Source organism: Phalacrocorax carbo, chromosome 6, assembly GCF_963921805.1.
Source record: "Phalacrocorax carbo chromosome 6, bPhaCar2.1, whole genome shotgun sequence".
NCBI lineage: Eukaryota > Metazoa > Chordata > Aves > Suliformes > Phalacrocoracidae > Phalacrocorax > Phalacrocorax carbo.
The window spans coordinates 24,186,321-24,202,528 of NC_087518.1; the positions used below are offsets into that span (position 1 = coordinate 24,186,321).

General features: G+C 40.6%; 1 protein-coding gene across 8 annotated transcripts in view; it reads left to right on the forward strand.

The window, feature by feature from the left end:
- The window catches only part of WNK2 (WNK lysine deficient protein kinase 2), a 124,777-nt gene that overhangs the window by 45,882 nt on the left and 62,687 nt on the right, over window positions 1-16,208 (forward strand). For all 8 annotated transcript variants that reach the window (XM_064454276.1, XM_064454270.1, XM_064454274.1 and 5 more), the window contains exons 3-5: window positions 1,168-1,340; window positions 2,305-2,525; window positions 5,994-6,151. In XM_064454276.1, coding sequence (XP_064310346.1) covers window positions 1,168-1,340; window positions 2,305-2,525; window positions 5,994-6,151 — 552 coding nt within the window. The remainder of the gene's footprint in view (window positions 1-1,167; window positions 1,341-2,304; window positions 2,526-5,993; window positions 6,152-16,208) is intronic.

Sequence of the window (16,208 nt, forward strand, 5' to 3'; positions counted from 1 at the left end):
CATGCCTAAGGAAAGGAAAATGCCTGAGGCTAAAATATGAACTACTTAAACTTTGTGATTTGTGATCCTTTGCTTCTGCAAGTAAGAACAGTTGCACAATTGTGCCTTTTAAAGAACAAAAAAGTGTCATTTCTAGGGCAGCATAGGGAAGTTCTCCCAGCCCAGCCAACCATCCAAGTGAGACAAACCAGATGATGACGGTGTGTTCTTCAGTGAAAGTCCTATTTTACTCTTTTACATTGTTGAAAGAGGATACAACGTTCTTGTTGTAGGGACTCCATGTTGCTAGTGAGGTCTGGGCAGCCCAGTAGGCTTCTGCTGACTTGTGGGGAGGAGGAGACAGGCTCTGTGTGTTCCTTGCAGGGTCACTTGACAGCCTGGAGTTTATTGTGAATGCTCCTAAATTGCTCTAGGAAAACCAGAGTAGTAGAACATGACATTCCTCACATTTCTGATCTAAAAGAATAAGTGTTTCCATGTGGCCAATGTGCAGCTTACAGGAAAGGCTGAAGGACAGCTTTAAATCCTTCCTTTGTCAACTTTAAAGAGAAGTCTGTAAAATTAGGCAGAACAGCAAACATAGAAAAAATAATGATTGGTTTCTTGGAGAGGGGTGTTGTTTTAATTCGTCTGTGGAGAAATGGGATGGGCTGTACAGCCCAGTGTGGTTACTGAGGGACCTCACCTGCTGGTCACTGCCATAGCTTTGCAGAAGCTGTCAGGGAAGGTGATAAGCAGTCACAGCTGTAAAAGACAGCAGCAAGTTAGCTGGGAGGACATTCATACCTGGAAGTGAAATCTTGTGTGTGTTAATCTCTCAGATAATGAGCCTCACAAAACCAAAACAAGAAGTAAATAGCTGTGTGTTGATCCATCAAGCCATGGGTGTGCTTATGTTGCCTGAAATATTAATGCTGTCATGTAGCATAGCGTAGCACAGACATCTCTTTGTTCAGAGGCAAGTCGTTGTCTTCTTGACACTGAATTTAAGGGAAGTTCGTACTAGTTCATACTAGTTCATGCTGCTTATCTCTTACATAAAAGATTTTATAATTATTCTTGATACAAGCATAAAACAAACCTAAAATTCTGAATACCCTAGCAATGCAGTGCCTTTATTTTATTTTTGTACGTTCACTACTAATAGCGTCTTATTTTATGTTATAGGACAGAAAACTCACAAAAGTAGAGAGGCAGAGATTTAAAGAGGAAGCAGAAATGTTGAAAGGTCTACAGCATCCAAACATTGTGAGATTTTATGACTTCTGGGAATCCTGTGTAAAAGGCAAAAGGTGTATCGTGCTGGTTACTGAATTGATGACCTCTGGAACACTGAAGACGTAAGTACTGCACTCCTGGTTAGGAGGCTAACAATAGTGATGGAAATTTTTAGAAAAATCCTACTTTCATATTCTGAAAAAAGGCTTCTCCAGTTAAAAGAAAAAAAATGGATCTGTCCTGGTGTCTGTCATTTGTCCCTGTGTTTGAACTGCATTGATTTGACAGGAAGAATTCTGGCCTCCGTCTCTTTTCCTGCTCTCCTGTTTCAGTTATGCAGCTAGAAGCTGTTCTCTGGTGTGTTTCATCTTCTGCCTGTGACATATTCATTTGTCAGGGTGATTGCTTTTGTGCTTGTATTTGCATGTTTTGTTAGAAAATTCAGATAGAACAGCACTTGAATGGTAGAATCTCTTTTTGAAGCAGAAGGTGCTCTAGGTTACCTACTAAACAATATTAACTAATAGCTTTTGGTACTGACAGTCCTGTTAAGGTTGATATAAAACATTTGGCAGTGAATTTTGGAACAGATTTTCAGCCCCAATGGGAGCAGTACTCATCACTGCATATATCCAGTGTGCTACTGTGCCAGTGCATTAGCAGGTTTTAAATTTTTCTGAAACGTACTCTTCCAATCAGTGTTTTAAGTAAATGGAAAAATGTAGATCATGGTGCAGAGGTCCAAGTCTTGTGGTTAACATTAAACTTCAGTATTCTTCTGATTTGAATATATGAAACATATTATGAAGCTGTTTTCTGAATTAAGTGAATTGCTGTACTATTAGATTTGCAGATATTTGGTTCTGTTTGCACCAAAAATGCTTATTATCTTCCTCCCTAAAAATGAATGCTCTAATTCCTTCTTTGAAAAGATCTTTCTTTTAATTTTGTGGTATTTCTGAGCTGCTATTCTGGCATCTAATAAGGGGCTTTTATCCAGAATGGGGTTTCAGCTGTCAAAGTCGCTAGAATCTCTAATAACACTTCATTTTCTTATAACCACTTCTGAGTATGTTTGTGCTCTAGGTATCTGAAGAGATTTAAAGTGATGAAACCAAAAGTCCTGCGTAGTTGGTGCCGGCAAATCCTGAAGGGTCTTCTTTTCTTGCACACAAGAACTCCACCAATAATTCACAGAGACTTAAAATGTGACAATATTTTTATTACTGGACCAACTGGATCTGTGAAAATAGGAGACTTGGGTCTGGCAACCCTCAAGAGAGCTTCGTTTGCCAAAAGTGTAATAGGTAATCCCCCTGTTCTCCTTGGCTTCCTTCTGTTGGTATGGTGGTTGTCTCTTTAATATTTCTTTTGCATTTTGCATTAGTGTTTTTTTTAACTTGTAGGTTGGTAGTAGAGATTAAAGTGGGTTTGTGACCTTTATACCACTATAAAAATCTCCATCAGGAGATGGTATCATGACTTCCTCTTCTCCTTCCTTCTGTATTACACTGGTAAAACACTTTTTTCTTGTTTAACTGAAATATTACTTGGTATCCAAAAATCCTTCCCCTCTCTCCTTCAAAAGGAGCAACAAGGGTTCTCAGCAGCTTGTGTGCATCATCTGCCTGAGAACAGGCTCAGTGCCTGCTGAGGGAGGAGAGGGAAGAGGAAGGATGTCCTGATCTCTCCCTAACCGGGTAGTGTTGCAAAAGCTTGTGAAAGCCCCCGGGAATTCTTCTGCTTCCAGTGATGCTGGGATAAGGATGGTTACTTTTGCTGAAGGAGAGAGGCAGTATTGCCCTGCAGAGCTGGGTTTCTCTCCTTTGCAGAGAGGTCATAGGGGAGCTGGTCTGGCTGGAACACCTTATCCCCGTTTACTGGGGCATCAGCAAAACAAACTGCTTCCGCAGGCAGCTGCAGAGCTTGTCCCTGCCTTGATACTGTCCTGTCAGGGTTCTGCTGAAACATAATCTGCAATTTATTAAAAATCAGTAGGTACAAAGTTAAAAGAATTTTCCACTAGGATATGCAATAGTTGAGGCCCTTAGGTAGTGCCCACATGAGGAGTGTTAGAACTTGGTTTTGCCTGAACTGGGAGGATGTTTTATGAATGGCTGTAGAAGGACAAAAGTTAAATTTCATGTTTTCTGTGTAAATATAAAGTTTTCCTGAGTTCTCAGGCAATTTATGTTTTGCAAGCTTCTGTAGCAAATCTCCCTTGTTCAGATCTGTAGGTGATGGTTCCAGGAAGCTGCAAATTCCTGAGAAATGTTGCTGGAAGTAAGGGAAGTTATCATGCACATAGCTGTATTTCCGCTTACAATATAAATGGACATTAGATTCTAGGTAATTAGTGTTAGCGAACTGATAATGACAACTACTGTTCCCTTACTATATAGGAAGATAGCATCCCATCTTTCAAGCAGTAGTTGCTTAAATAATTAAGCGTCTCAAATTTTCAGAGATTATAATCTTTACAATTATTTGTACAAAAGAATCAACCTTAATGCTTAGGGAGCCCAGTATTGTTGAAGCCAAAATGATAGAAATTTTGGATATGTGCTTGGCTACTGAGGGTCTGCTTAACCTTGTTGATTTTAGTGAAATCATGTTGGTTTATATCCGTTAGGTTTCTCTGGTTTTAACATGTAATAATTGCTGGCCTTTTTTTTTATGGTTAGGGTCAGTATTTCTTCACGTAGTTTTTTTGCAATAACAATTGTCCATGGGACATAATGGAATTCACTACTGAAAAGGGTGGCAGGTTGCATTCATTTTGGGAATATAACCAAGCTTATCTTTTTCATGAGTAGTGCTGCTCCAAGGAAGGAATTAGGAGGGCTTGGAAACACTGAGATGAGTAATTCTGCCCAGTCTGTAGATGTAATATCTTTAAAAGAATATTAGTAGCTGCAATTTTACATAGGTCTGACCTGAATGAAGTCAGCATGGCTGAGGTCCAATTTTTCCCTTGCTGCATTCATGCCATCACTGATGCTCATCTGACCTTGCAATGTATCTCTGCAGGGAGCTGAGCCAGGGCAAAACTCCTTCTGCCAAGAGGAGTTGAATAGATGCTGAGTGGCTTTACATTTAGGTGGTCTGTTTTGTTTAAGGATACTTGTATGTATTCCTTCCCACCCCCAAGGCAGGGGGTGGGGGGGGGGAATGTAATTTTCATGCTATTTTGAAATGGTGTCAAGAATTTAATTTGCTTCTTAGACTATTGCTATTGCTTTTTTCAGATTTGCTTTAAATGCTCCATAATTCATGAGATTCACTCCTGCCTCTGAATCTTGTTCCTTCTAAAACAAGGTAGCAGCTCCAAAAAACATTCTCTATGGCAGTTGTTAACCATTTCAGAGCAGCAGCCATGGCCTATGTGACAGCTGGGAGTAAAACCTTAAGCTTTCACAAGATGACTCTGCTTGATTTACAAAGGCTGAAGGAATTGTGTCTTTGAGGCAGAAGGAACATAAACAAGGGGAGAGACAGTTCCCAAATTTTGCAAAATGAATTTTACAGAAATGCTTGTGCTGAGGTTTTAGAAGTTAGGCCAAGCCTACTTCAGAAAACGTACAAAAGCAGAGGTTTTACTAATGGACCCTAATTTTGAGAGACATCATTTATGTTGCCATTAAAAAAAAAAAAACAACCTTACATCAAGTCCCCAAACATATGAGAACTATTTTTTCCCAGTGTATGTTAGAGTTGTGCTTTTGCTGCTGAAGTAGAAATGTCATAACAAAAAACTAATGGACCCATCAGGCTGCTGCGGGGCTCTGGGGTGGGTGCTGAGGTGGTGGCTTCTGCTGGGCTGGATGGGCAGAGTTTGGCATGTCCTTCATGTACTCCGAGACCTCTCACTGGCTTGCTGGTCCTCTCCCACAATACACAACTACATTGATATCTTCCTTCATCGTTTCTAAATGTATAAAGGAAATAAATTAGTCTTGACTCCTAAGCATAAATTACATTACAAGATACACTTAGGTAATTTATTCCAGGAACTGTTAATTTTTTTCCCTTTTGCTTTTTAAGACCACACTTTTTCAGAGTACTTTGCTGTGCAAACGTTGCAGGCATTGTAAGTTGCCACTTGTCATAAAGCTGCAAATTCCCATTATGAAGCAATAAGTACAGTGCTTAACTTAATATTTATCCAGTTGCATCAGATTTCTGACACCCTAATCCCTGTTGAGTAGGACCTTGTTCTGTGAGTAGCCTCGTTGATTTATCCCACTAAACCGGTGACAGAATTATGTTTAATGTTTTGTGCGTGACTTGGTAGGTGATTTGTGATACCACTTTCTTTCAAAGCATTGTCTGTCTGCTGGGTTGTTGCTATGTATCTCTGGACGAGAAAAGTTTTTTGGTTATTTTCTCCTTTTTCACTTCCAGAAGCCTGTAGACATTCTCTCTTCACCCAGAAAAAAAGAAACCATTTCATGGCTTCCAGTATGGTTGGGCAATGTGCCATACCTCATTCTCTTGTTAATTCTTGAAATTTTGATACTTTTTCTTTTTTTTCCCCACCCCCATCTTCTCCCTTGTATTACCAGTTGAGCCATGGATATGTAAGTGTGTGACCTTGGGTTTCTTCCCTGGAGGGTGCTTGAGCTTATTCTAGTTATTTCCCTCTTCCAAAATAATCTTGCATGCACCCTTACACAGCTCTAATGGTCATACTTCTTAGAGGCAAAAAAGATTATGGTTAAAGCCATTTAGCCTTTATCAAAAATTTACATTCTTTTTGTGCGTGTCTGTGTTAGGTACACCAGAATTTATGGCCCCGGAAATGTATGAGGAACACTATGATGAATCTGTGGATGTCTATGCTTTTGGAATGTGCATGTTAGAAATGGCTACCTCAGAATACCCTTACTCAGAATGCCAGAATGCTGCTCAAATTTACCGGAAAGTAACCTGTGTGAGTAAATGTTCTTAATTTGCATTGGGATTTTGTAATTTGAAAGTTTAAAACGTATTTTGATGAGGTGTCAGTACTGTTGAATGTATAGTATGTTGTAGAAGTTGAGGTATCTGAGTTCTGGGTTACACAAACCTACTGTAGGTCTATTTGTAAGCTTGCAATTCCACGGTTGGATGGTGTTTGACTGTACTGCAGCTGCATAAAATATTTTCAGTAATCTTTGTTACTGAATTTGTCTCCATCAGCCAAAAATACATAGAACTTGGGAAGAATGAGCGGGCAAAAATCTTTAGTCTTGCTGCCTAAATGGGGACTTTTCAGACTTGATCAAGTTTCCCACAAAGCTAAAAGGACTTTTAGGTTACAGCCTAAATACTTACTTATATGGTGAAGGATGCTTGATTCACGCTTCCAGCACAGATTCTCTGTTTGTATGTGTAACAAACTATCTGAAGATATAGAAGGGGAAAGATATCAATGTTTAGTTTGGGAGTCAGCCAGAGGAGCTTTATTTCTGCATTTTGGAACTCTGCAAAGTCCAAGTTCCTATCCCCAGATAGGAACCATGGAAATGGGTTTGCAACATTTGCAGGTGAGGTTAGGCTGGAGAAGTCAGTCTAAAATAATGTATACACTGATTAAAATACCCTCTCCAACATTCTCACCCCCAGGTGATAAATGTATTTGTCCACATGAGCTGTACTGCAAACTCCTGAAAAAACTCCTCAGTCTGTAAGATGCTATCAGATTGCAAATCACTAACTGCAGAGAAATGAGGCTTGCCAAAGGCTTTGGCAGCTATGGTTATATTCTGTTCTGCTTGGTTAAGTGAAACCAAGGGTTACAGGAGGTTTTTTCAGTGTAGATCATGTTAAGAAGGCTGGTTTTTCAAAGATTTTCCCAGGTACTACTTTCCATCTGGTTGCTACAAAAGACAGAAGTGAGCTGTGTGGTTTGGCCCTCTAGAATCACCGAAAGATGCAGTGTGCACTGGATATAGAGATAGTTTCATTGGATACCCAAACACTTGCATGTGCCAAATGATGTGTTTATGTGCAATTTAATTTTTATAGGTATAGTCTGTATTGTTCAGTATCTGTCTTTTCCCACCACTGAAGACCGGGATGCTGGGAAGTTGGTGCTCTTGTTGTATATTGCTGTGCTAACCAGCTGTGACAATGCTAAGCTGGTGGGAGAGGGAGCATGCAAACAATTCAGGTGTCTGTGTTTGAAAGTTGAAGTCAGTGTCACAAGACACAGGAGGATGTCCCTGCTGGAAATGAGAGAGATGCCATGACTTTCTGAAAGCAGGAGGACACACATGAAGAGGGGAAAAGTAGCTTTATCCCATGTTTGTGTAAACTGTTGCAAGCTGACATCTGTAGCTTGGTAGAGCTGAATCTTTCCTGATGAACCACAACCCTGGTTTCTAGTAGTTTAGCTCTTCCTAGGGTGTTCCTGTGAACCCATATCTACTAGGAAATAATTAAAGAAAAAGGCAACCGAGGCTGCTTAGCAGTGCAGATAACTTAACTGCTACAGTCGGAGCAGCTCCCTGTAGGGCTTTAGTGAAGGGAGTATGTGCAGAGATAAGTCTGCTGTGTTACTGACTGCAGGGCATTCTGCTCTGCACTATGCGCTGGCTGGAAATGCGTGCTACATCTTCTAAAAGAGTGAAATAGGTTTGATGGCTTAGTGGAGTTGCTTGTCTGAATCCTTATGAGGATGGCTGCTTGTTCCACATCATCATTCCACAGTGCTTTATCACATTGTTATTCCATTCACTCCTCCCCTTCAAGGAAAAGTTTATGTTGTTAGGCACGACGACTTGCTGGCTTCATTTAGGTATGTAGTCCTTCAGATGTGCTCTAAATGCCATCTATGTAGTTTAGGAGATACCTCCCTGGGCTCTAAACCTTCACGTGGTGACAACAGGAGTTTCTTCTAATTTTAGGCTCTGGGGTCTCATCTCCTGGATGTGATTTGATCTTGTAATCCTAGATCTTGAGTGGTTTTCATGAGAAGTGTAGGGTGTGTTACCTGCTGCCTTGGACAGGTGTTGCATGAGCAGCATGCCTCACTTGTTTGTGGAGCTGCCATCACGATTAACTGATGCTAAGACGACATGGGTATGTGTGTATGCCTTTAGAGCCACAAATAATATAGATGTCTTCCATTGCTCCGTATACCCAGAGAAACTCTGTGTACAACTCTTAGCCATCTGGAATATTGGCAATTAAGACTTCGTAGGACTCCTAAGACTCATTTATCAAAGCAAGGTCCAAGATGGCAAAGAATAATGATTAATCGGAGGATTCCTAATTAGATGTTTTATTTCAATTTGCAGGCTTAAGTAGTCATTTTTTTAAACACTGATGGAAGCCTGAACTAGATAATTTTCTGTGGCAATAACCTTTACATAGCTGAAGATTGTATGGTAAATTATTATAACTTTGTAAACTGGTCTTATACTAGCAACTTTAGAGAGATGGAAAATAATGCTTATCATGAAGGAAGAGTAATGGCACAGATGATGTTGAAAGGTCATTTTATTACTTGTAAGGGGTATTTTTGAAACAGCTGTCTAGCAGGGAACGCTGAGGCAGAAAGCATCAGGGACAGACATGGAGGATGTGTTTACTGCTGTTCTCAGGTGAACTCAGGGAAGTAGCATTGGGAGCAAAGGCACCGGGATTCCTTAGATGGAAAAATTGGCATTTAATGTTGTTCCAAGGAAAGGGTTAACCAGCTCTCTGGAGAGGGAAAAAGCCCTGTCAAATGCTGTGAGCTGCATGAACTGTCAGACACGGAGGAGGAGCAGGGGGTGGACCTGTTGGTGAGGGTGCAAGAAGAGCAGCAGGCACCCGGGGGAAATCCCCAGTCCCAGAAAGAACCTCTCTGGTGGCTCAACAGCTTCTCTAGAGGAGCTGCATCCACAGAAGAGCTGGCGACAGGAGGGGACCCTGCTTCAATCTGCGTGAGTCACTCAGCCAGCACTGCACGGACTGAGGGAAGATGCTGTTGCTGCTGTTGAGGTGTAGGCATTTTAGGGTATGGGGTCCCTCCACCTTGTCCTGAGCTATCACCTAATAGTAGGGTCTGCCCCGTGAGCTAGGGCTTTGATGTTTTACAGATGAAAACATTTTAAAATCACTTTTCATGAAGAGTTAGGGTTGGTCTTGCAGCAGCTATTGCTAGGTTTTACTAGACTGAAATTTAGTGTTGACTAAAACCAAGAGGCTGAATTACACCATTTTCTCAGTGTGAGATGAGGTTTGGGGCTCTCACTGGAGCAGAAGGTGGCCCTGAACTTCCCAGATGGAGGGCATCAATGGTGCAGCACTCCTGAATGCTGTCATGTATTTCAGCTTGTCAGTGAGAAATTTAACTAAATTTTTATTAAATTGGGTTTTTTTCACCAGAGGTGTAAATGCTATTTTTAGTCTTAAACTGAAGGACGATGTAATGTAAAAATGTGATTGCTGTCTAGTTTCCTGATGCTTTTATTTTAAAAATATGAAATAACTGACTTCTGCCTTGGGCTCAGCGTTGTGGTGGCAACCACAGGAGGTGCTAATAGCATCTAAAAGGGTTGGAATTGTTTGCTTGGTGCAAACACTAGCATTGCTTGCTAGTGAAGGTATAATAACCACCTTATTCTTTAGACTGCCGCTGACCTTACTTTGGATTATGCTTGGATGTACGTTCCCTCTGCTTCCCAGCACAGTCAGCGTATTACTTTGGTTTTGCCATTATAACACCTTTTTCAATTGTTTTTACTGTATCCTAATACTCTGTCAAACTCTTGCCTGCTTTTAGGACGTAAGATACATCTGAAGTCACAGGTGTTTGTCACATGCATTGGTACTCCTTACTGGTACAGAAAATAGAAACATTACCTTTCTGAGACGTTACGATTTTGTGCTAAGATGTTATGCATGTCTGTAGTGTAAGATTATTATGCTTATTTATTTCAGTGACCTTTTATTCTAACTGCTCATATTCTCATGGACTGTTGCTTTAGTTTTCTACTCTTGCTTTTACATATGTGTAGCTGTATGTATTAATAGTCAGGATGAAGTGGCAGTCATTTCCTAAGCCTCTTTCCTAATGTACAGGGGGATTCATTTCTTTGCCAGATTAGACATGCATGTTATGGTTTGTCACCTCTCTGCACTTTCACCCTGGATTCTGGAGTGTAAACATTAAAAAAGTGGATATGTAACATAAATAGAAAATACATACTTTTCAAGCAACAGGTCCAAGCCACATTTACTGTAGTTAACTTTGAAGTGATTTCCTGGTCAGCATGTTTGCAGTGACCTTCATGCTGATGCCATAATCTAATTTTCCATGCATAACTTGATGGCTCTTCTTAATCAGATTTTTTGTTTGATCATTCTGCCAAGTGATGTTGATGTAGACAATAGGCATATTAAGTGGCAAAACATTGGAATCTGTGACCTTCCCATGCAGCTCCAGTCCAATGTTTTCTTACTGATGCACTGCAGACTGCATAGCAGACCAGCTACATCTGCCATGGTGACCTCGCTGGGTTTAGCAGCACAAACCTGTGCTTTTAAACAACCCACATGTTTATAGTGTTCAGTTTTGCATTTTAAGTTTTCATGTTTTCATGTTGTTTCCTTTTTTATACCTGTATTGAATGTTTTCTCAACATTCACAGACTGTATCGTATATTGCTCGTACAGGTAGAATAAATGCTATAGCTTTAGCACAGCAACAACAGAGAAATGGTGTTATGAGTGTCATTGCACTGAGATTTTGTGAGTTTCAGGTATTTTCTTAGGTCTGCAGATAATCTTAGATTAGCATTAGGATTTAGTACCATTTTGGAGTGAAATAGAGACTAGTTTATAACTGCATGCAGTGATCTTGCTGCTGAATGTCATGGAACAAAATCCTGACAAAATTGAGAATTTCTCCACTTTATTGACTTCAAAGAGTGTGTGGTAGAGAGGAATTTCAGTTGGAAACACGATTTCAGGTATTTTGGAAGAAGAGGTTTTTTCCTTTTCTAGTAACTACATGAGTCTAGAGACTACCTTCAGGTAGAAGGTGGAGTTTTAGTCTGAAGTAGACTATATCTAGACTAGGAGGGTATGTCCCAGGTAAAAGGAAAGCCTTTAGAAAAATTACTGGCTGACATGGGTCAGACTTCACATTGATTAGTTTGGCATTCACTGTGCATCTTATAAAGCATTGTGTGTTACTCTTTTAAAAGCATGCTCTGCTGATGGAAAAATGACAAGTGGCTACTTTTAGATCTCTGAAAAACAAGCTTCACGTTTTTGCCCCCAATATAAAGGTTAAAATTTTCATGTCCTAGATGTGCCTGACTGTAGACTCAAATATGTACTGGAGTGCAATGTATTTCAAATCACTTCAGAAAAGGGTGAGGAGACTGAGTGATGGTGAGGGATTCCAAGTAAATAACCCTGTTCAAGACAGAGAAATTCTTAAAAGGGAAATTATTTGATGACCTCTCATTTTGCTCTTGGATTTCTTTATATATATATACACACACGTATATATATTAGCATTAAAAGAATTTGTATTAAAATACCCCAATGCATCTTACATCAAACAGTTAGCCCTACAATTCAGATGCAGTGGTGTTGAAGTAATTTTTTTTTACAAGGTGGCTGTACAGTTTTCAAACTGTCATGGATAATTCCTTAGCTAATATACTTTGAACTTTGGTGCCATGTTTCCTTGGGAATGCTCAGGAAAGACAGATGGCTTTTGTATAAATGAACGAGTCCTTTAACTGCAAATAGAAACCCATGTTTTGCATAACCCCCCTTCATTATCAGGAGGCTGGTAAGCATCAGGTCACAGTGCTGTAGGGAGGGTTTGCAGCATTACAATGAGATGGTCTAGGAGATTTTAATGAAGAGTAAGGAGCAAAAGCATGCTATAGCATATGGGCATTGAGAAAACACTTTTGCAAAGCAGTTCTTTTTCAGTACTTTGGGCATATTTTGTCCTTGTTTGTTTTAGTCATCTATTCATAGCCTAGCTGTTCAGTAGATTATACAATAGATGTTTGGAGAGGAGTCAGTGTTCCTTCAAAAGATGTTGAAAGTAGAATGGTGTTTGGAGGAGCTGATTTTTTTTTTTGTGGAAGCAATTTGTAAGGTCAAAAATAGGGGCCAGTCATCAGGGATCTGTCAAAAGGATCATTTGCAGGCAAACCTAATTTCTACATGCCCAATATACCTTGCCCAGCTCAATCCCAGTCATGTCAGAGTTCCAGTCAAACCATGTAAAATGAAGATTGTTCATGAATTCTGGAAAAGAAAATATGCCTTATGCTGTTTGTGTGTCTCATATGCTCAGTTTGTGTTAAGATACCCATGAAGCACTCTGCAATTATAAAAAGCAATTGGCAGGTACCCTTGAGAGCACAGATACGTAAGCAATATATTCCTCTAGGTAACTGAAAGTTCTTAGAATAGTATGATGAAAGTTGCCTCTACTACCTTGCTGGGGGGAGTTTTGGTGTTTTGGGGTGTTTGGTGGTTTTTTTTCCAAGTTAAAATGATACTGATGCATATTTGTGGGATATTTTTCAGTAAATATTAAGCTATATAAGATGACGGTCTTTATTATCCATTCTTCCTGATAAGTGTCACTAAGATGGAAATCAATGGTTTCCTGTAGCAAACTAGACCATTCAAAAATGTAGAGGTTTGTCCTATTGCTTTCCCTTGTGAACTGAAGATTTCTTCAAACTCCTCCCCATCAGAGAACACAGTAGGCTCCTGCAGGTTTAGGGTGTATTAGGTTATAGATGATTCATGCTAAAAGTGTCTTTTGGTACTTCTTTGTTTTCTTTCATTTCTAATTCAGGTATCAGAGCTCTCTTAAACACTCTTGACATACTCTGGTGTGCTTTTGCTTGTTTTGAGCAAGCCTGGGCTTTGGTAGGCTAGACACTCCCTATCATTCTGGCATATTTTTCTAATATACAAAATTTGAACTCTCATCTCATAAGCAAGATTTAGGTTTGCTTAAGCAAATAATTCTTTTTAGTGGGTCACAGCCAGTGAGCCACGTGTATGGATTATTCTGTTTTATTCCCACAAGGAATGTTTTTTTTATGGATCTCAGCAGCTGTCTGCCTCGGCAAAACTGGGAAGCTGAGTCTTTGTAGGACCACTCCATCATTTTTTTTCCCCCGAAAATTTATTAATTACGTATTTCACTCTTGAGTTTTAAGATGAGAAGGGATTAGTTGACCTTACATGAATAAATAAATAAATCCAAGTTTAAAGTCGAATCTGAGGCTTGAATGGCAACATAATGTTAATAAAAAGATAAAATATAATCTGACACTAGAATACTCAGAAATTCTTAGAGAGGTGCCAGCCCTCATTGAAATTCACCCATAAAATTTATTCAAGACTAAATGCAACAAAGTGCTTGCAGACACTTTCTGAAATACATAATTTCTTTATTTCTATCCAAGGCAGCATCAGGTGAGCCAAAATGCCATTCATCAGGACTTCAGGTCTCCTCATCTGCCACTGCATGACCTATTATTTACTGTTCTTTGAGGGGGAAACTTTAAAAAGATTTGAATGGAGTTCAATGTCCAAATCCCATTCAGTTATGTGCTTAATCAAATTCTGGGTTTTTTAGGGACAGGAAATCATGTTTCCTTTTTATTCTTCTTGACTTCATTGAAAATACTTGGGTCCTTAAGTAATAGGGTCTAACTGCAGAATCTGTTCCCAATTTAATTTTGTCAAATTCTCATTCATATGCATCATGTTTTAGTAGGTAGAGATGTTAACTTGTTTTTAAAACAGGATGAATTTTTTTTGTGATTTTTTTTTTTTTTAGCTGAACATCACAAAAAGGATAACTTCTTCTGTTGCCACTCTTTTCATCTGTAGCTGAATATATACATGAAAAGTATTCACAGGAAATCTTCTGTTGAACTGAATGGAATGAATTACCAGTGTTACAGGTGTTGGGTATTTGGTAGTTGCTCCTACATTGTTTGACAAGGAGAGCAGTAAGGTGGCCTCACAGGAAATGATGTTGCTCCTACCAGAACATCACTTCTTCCCTGCCTGCAACCTGGCATCAGAAGAAATTTTAAGCCTGGGCTTTGAAAAAGCACAGCTGGATGTATGTGTTAACTGCCCAGCTGTTGCTGGTAATTATTTTTTAGTATATTTTGATTACATGTACAGAAAGATGACATAATACATAAACTGTTATTTAGCCTGAGAACTTGCATACTATTACTTCTACAGTCTCTCTTTACGTTGGTAAGATATATGTTATTTTAATTAAGAGGCTTTATACCCTGAAGGAGGGTCATGCTGAGTTAAGATTTTGGTCCTGAAATATTAGAAAGTAGGGAAAAATAACCTATGATTGCCCTAGAAGTGTGTGCGGTTTTGACACAGGTGGTGGAGCTAACAAGGGGAGATGTGCTGCTGGACCTTATACTAACAAACAAAGAAGGTCTGGTTGAAGATGTGAGGATTAGGGGTAGCCTTGGCTGCAGTGACCATGAGATGGTCAAATTCAGGTTCCTATGTGGTAGAAGCAGGGTGACAAGTAGGATTACAACCCTGGACTTCAGGACAGCTAACTTTGGCCTCTTCAAAGACCTGCTTGGAGGAATCCCATGGGCTAGGGCTCTAGAAGGCAGGGGGGTCCAAGAGAACTGGCCAATATCCAAGTACCACTTCCTCTGAGCTCAAGATCGGTGCACCCCTTTGAGGAAGAAGTCAAGCAAAGGAGCCAGGAGACCCACATGGATGAGCAAAGAGCTTCTAGGAAACTCAAATGGAAGAAAGAGGTTTACAGTATGTGGAAAAAGGAGCTGGCCACTTGGAAGGAATATAGGAATGTTGTTAGGGTATGCAGAGTGCAATGAAGGTGGCCAAGGCACACTAGAAACTAAATCTGGCAAGGGATATCAAGGATAACAAGAAGGGCTTCTTCAGATACATCAGTAGTAAAAGAAAGACTGGGGAAACTGCGGGCCCGCTGCTGAACAAGGCGGGTCCCCTGGATATGCAACATGCAGAGAAGGCAGAGTTACTGAATGCCTTCTTTGCTTCAGTCTTAACTGATAAGGCTGGTCCTCAGGCATCCCAGCTCCCAGAGGAGAGAGAGAAAATCTGAAAAAAGGAAGACTTCCCTTTGGTTGAGGAGGATAGGGTTAGAGATCATTTAGGCAAATGGGATCCTCACAAATCCAAGGGCCCCAAGGGGATGTACCCACAAGTGCTGAGGGAGCTGTCAGATGCTGTTGCTAAGCCACTCTCCATCTTTGAAAGGTCATGGAGGACAGGAGGGGGTAGCCAATGTCACTCCAGTCTTCAAAAAGGGCAAGAAGGAGGCCCCAGGAAACTATAGGCCAGTCAGCCTCACCTCCATCCCTGGAAAGCTGATGGAAAAGTTTATCCTGGAAGTCATCTCCAGCCATGTAGAGGAAAAGAAGGTTATCAGAACTAGTCAACACGGATTCACCAAGGGGAGGTCACGCTTGACCAACCTGATAGCCTTCTATGATGGCATGACTGGCTGGGTAGATGAAAGGAGAGCAGTGGATGTTGTTGACCTCGACTTCAGCAAGGCTTTTGACACTCTCTCCCATAATGTCCTCACAGGTAAGCGTAAGAAGTGTGGGTTAGATGAGTGGACAGTGAAGTGGATTGACAACTGTCTGAACGGCAGAGCTCAGAGGGCTATGATCAATGGGGCAGAGTCTGGATGGAGGTCTGTCACTAGTGGTGTTCCCCAGGGGTCTGTGCTGGGTCCAGTCCTGTTCAACGTATTCATCAGTGACCTGGAGGATAGGATAGAGTGTAACCTCAGCAAGTTTGTATCATCCGCAAAAGTGGGAGGAGTGGCTGATACACCAGAAGGCTGTGCTGCCATCCAACGAGACCTGGACAGGCTGGAGAGCTGGGCCGAGGGAACCTCATGAAATTCAACAAGAGGAAGTGTCCTGCACGTGGGGAGGAACAACCCCATGCACCGGTACAGGTTGGGGGTTGGC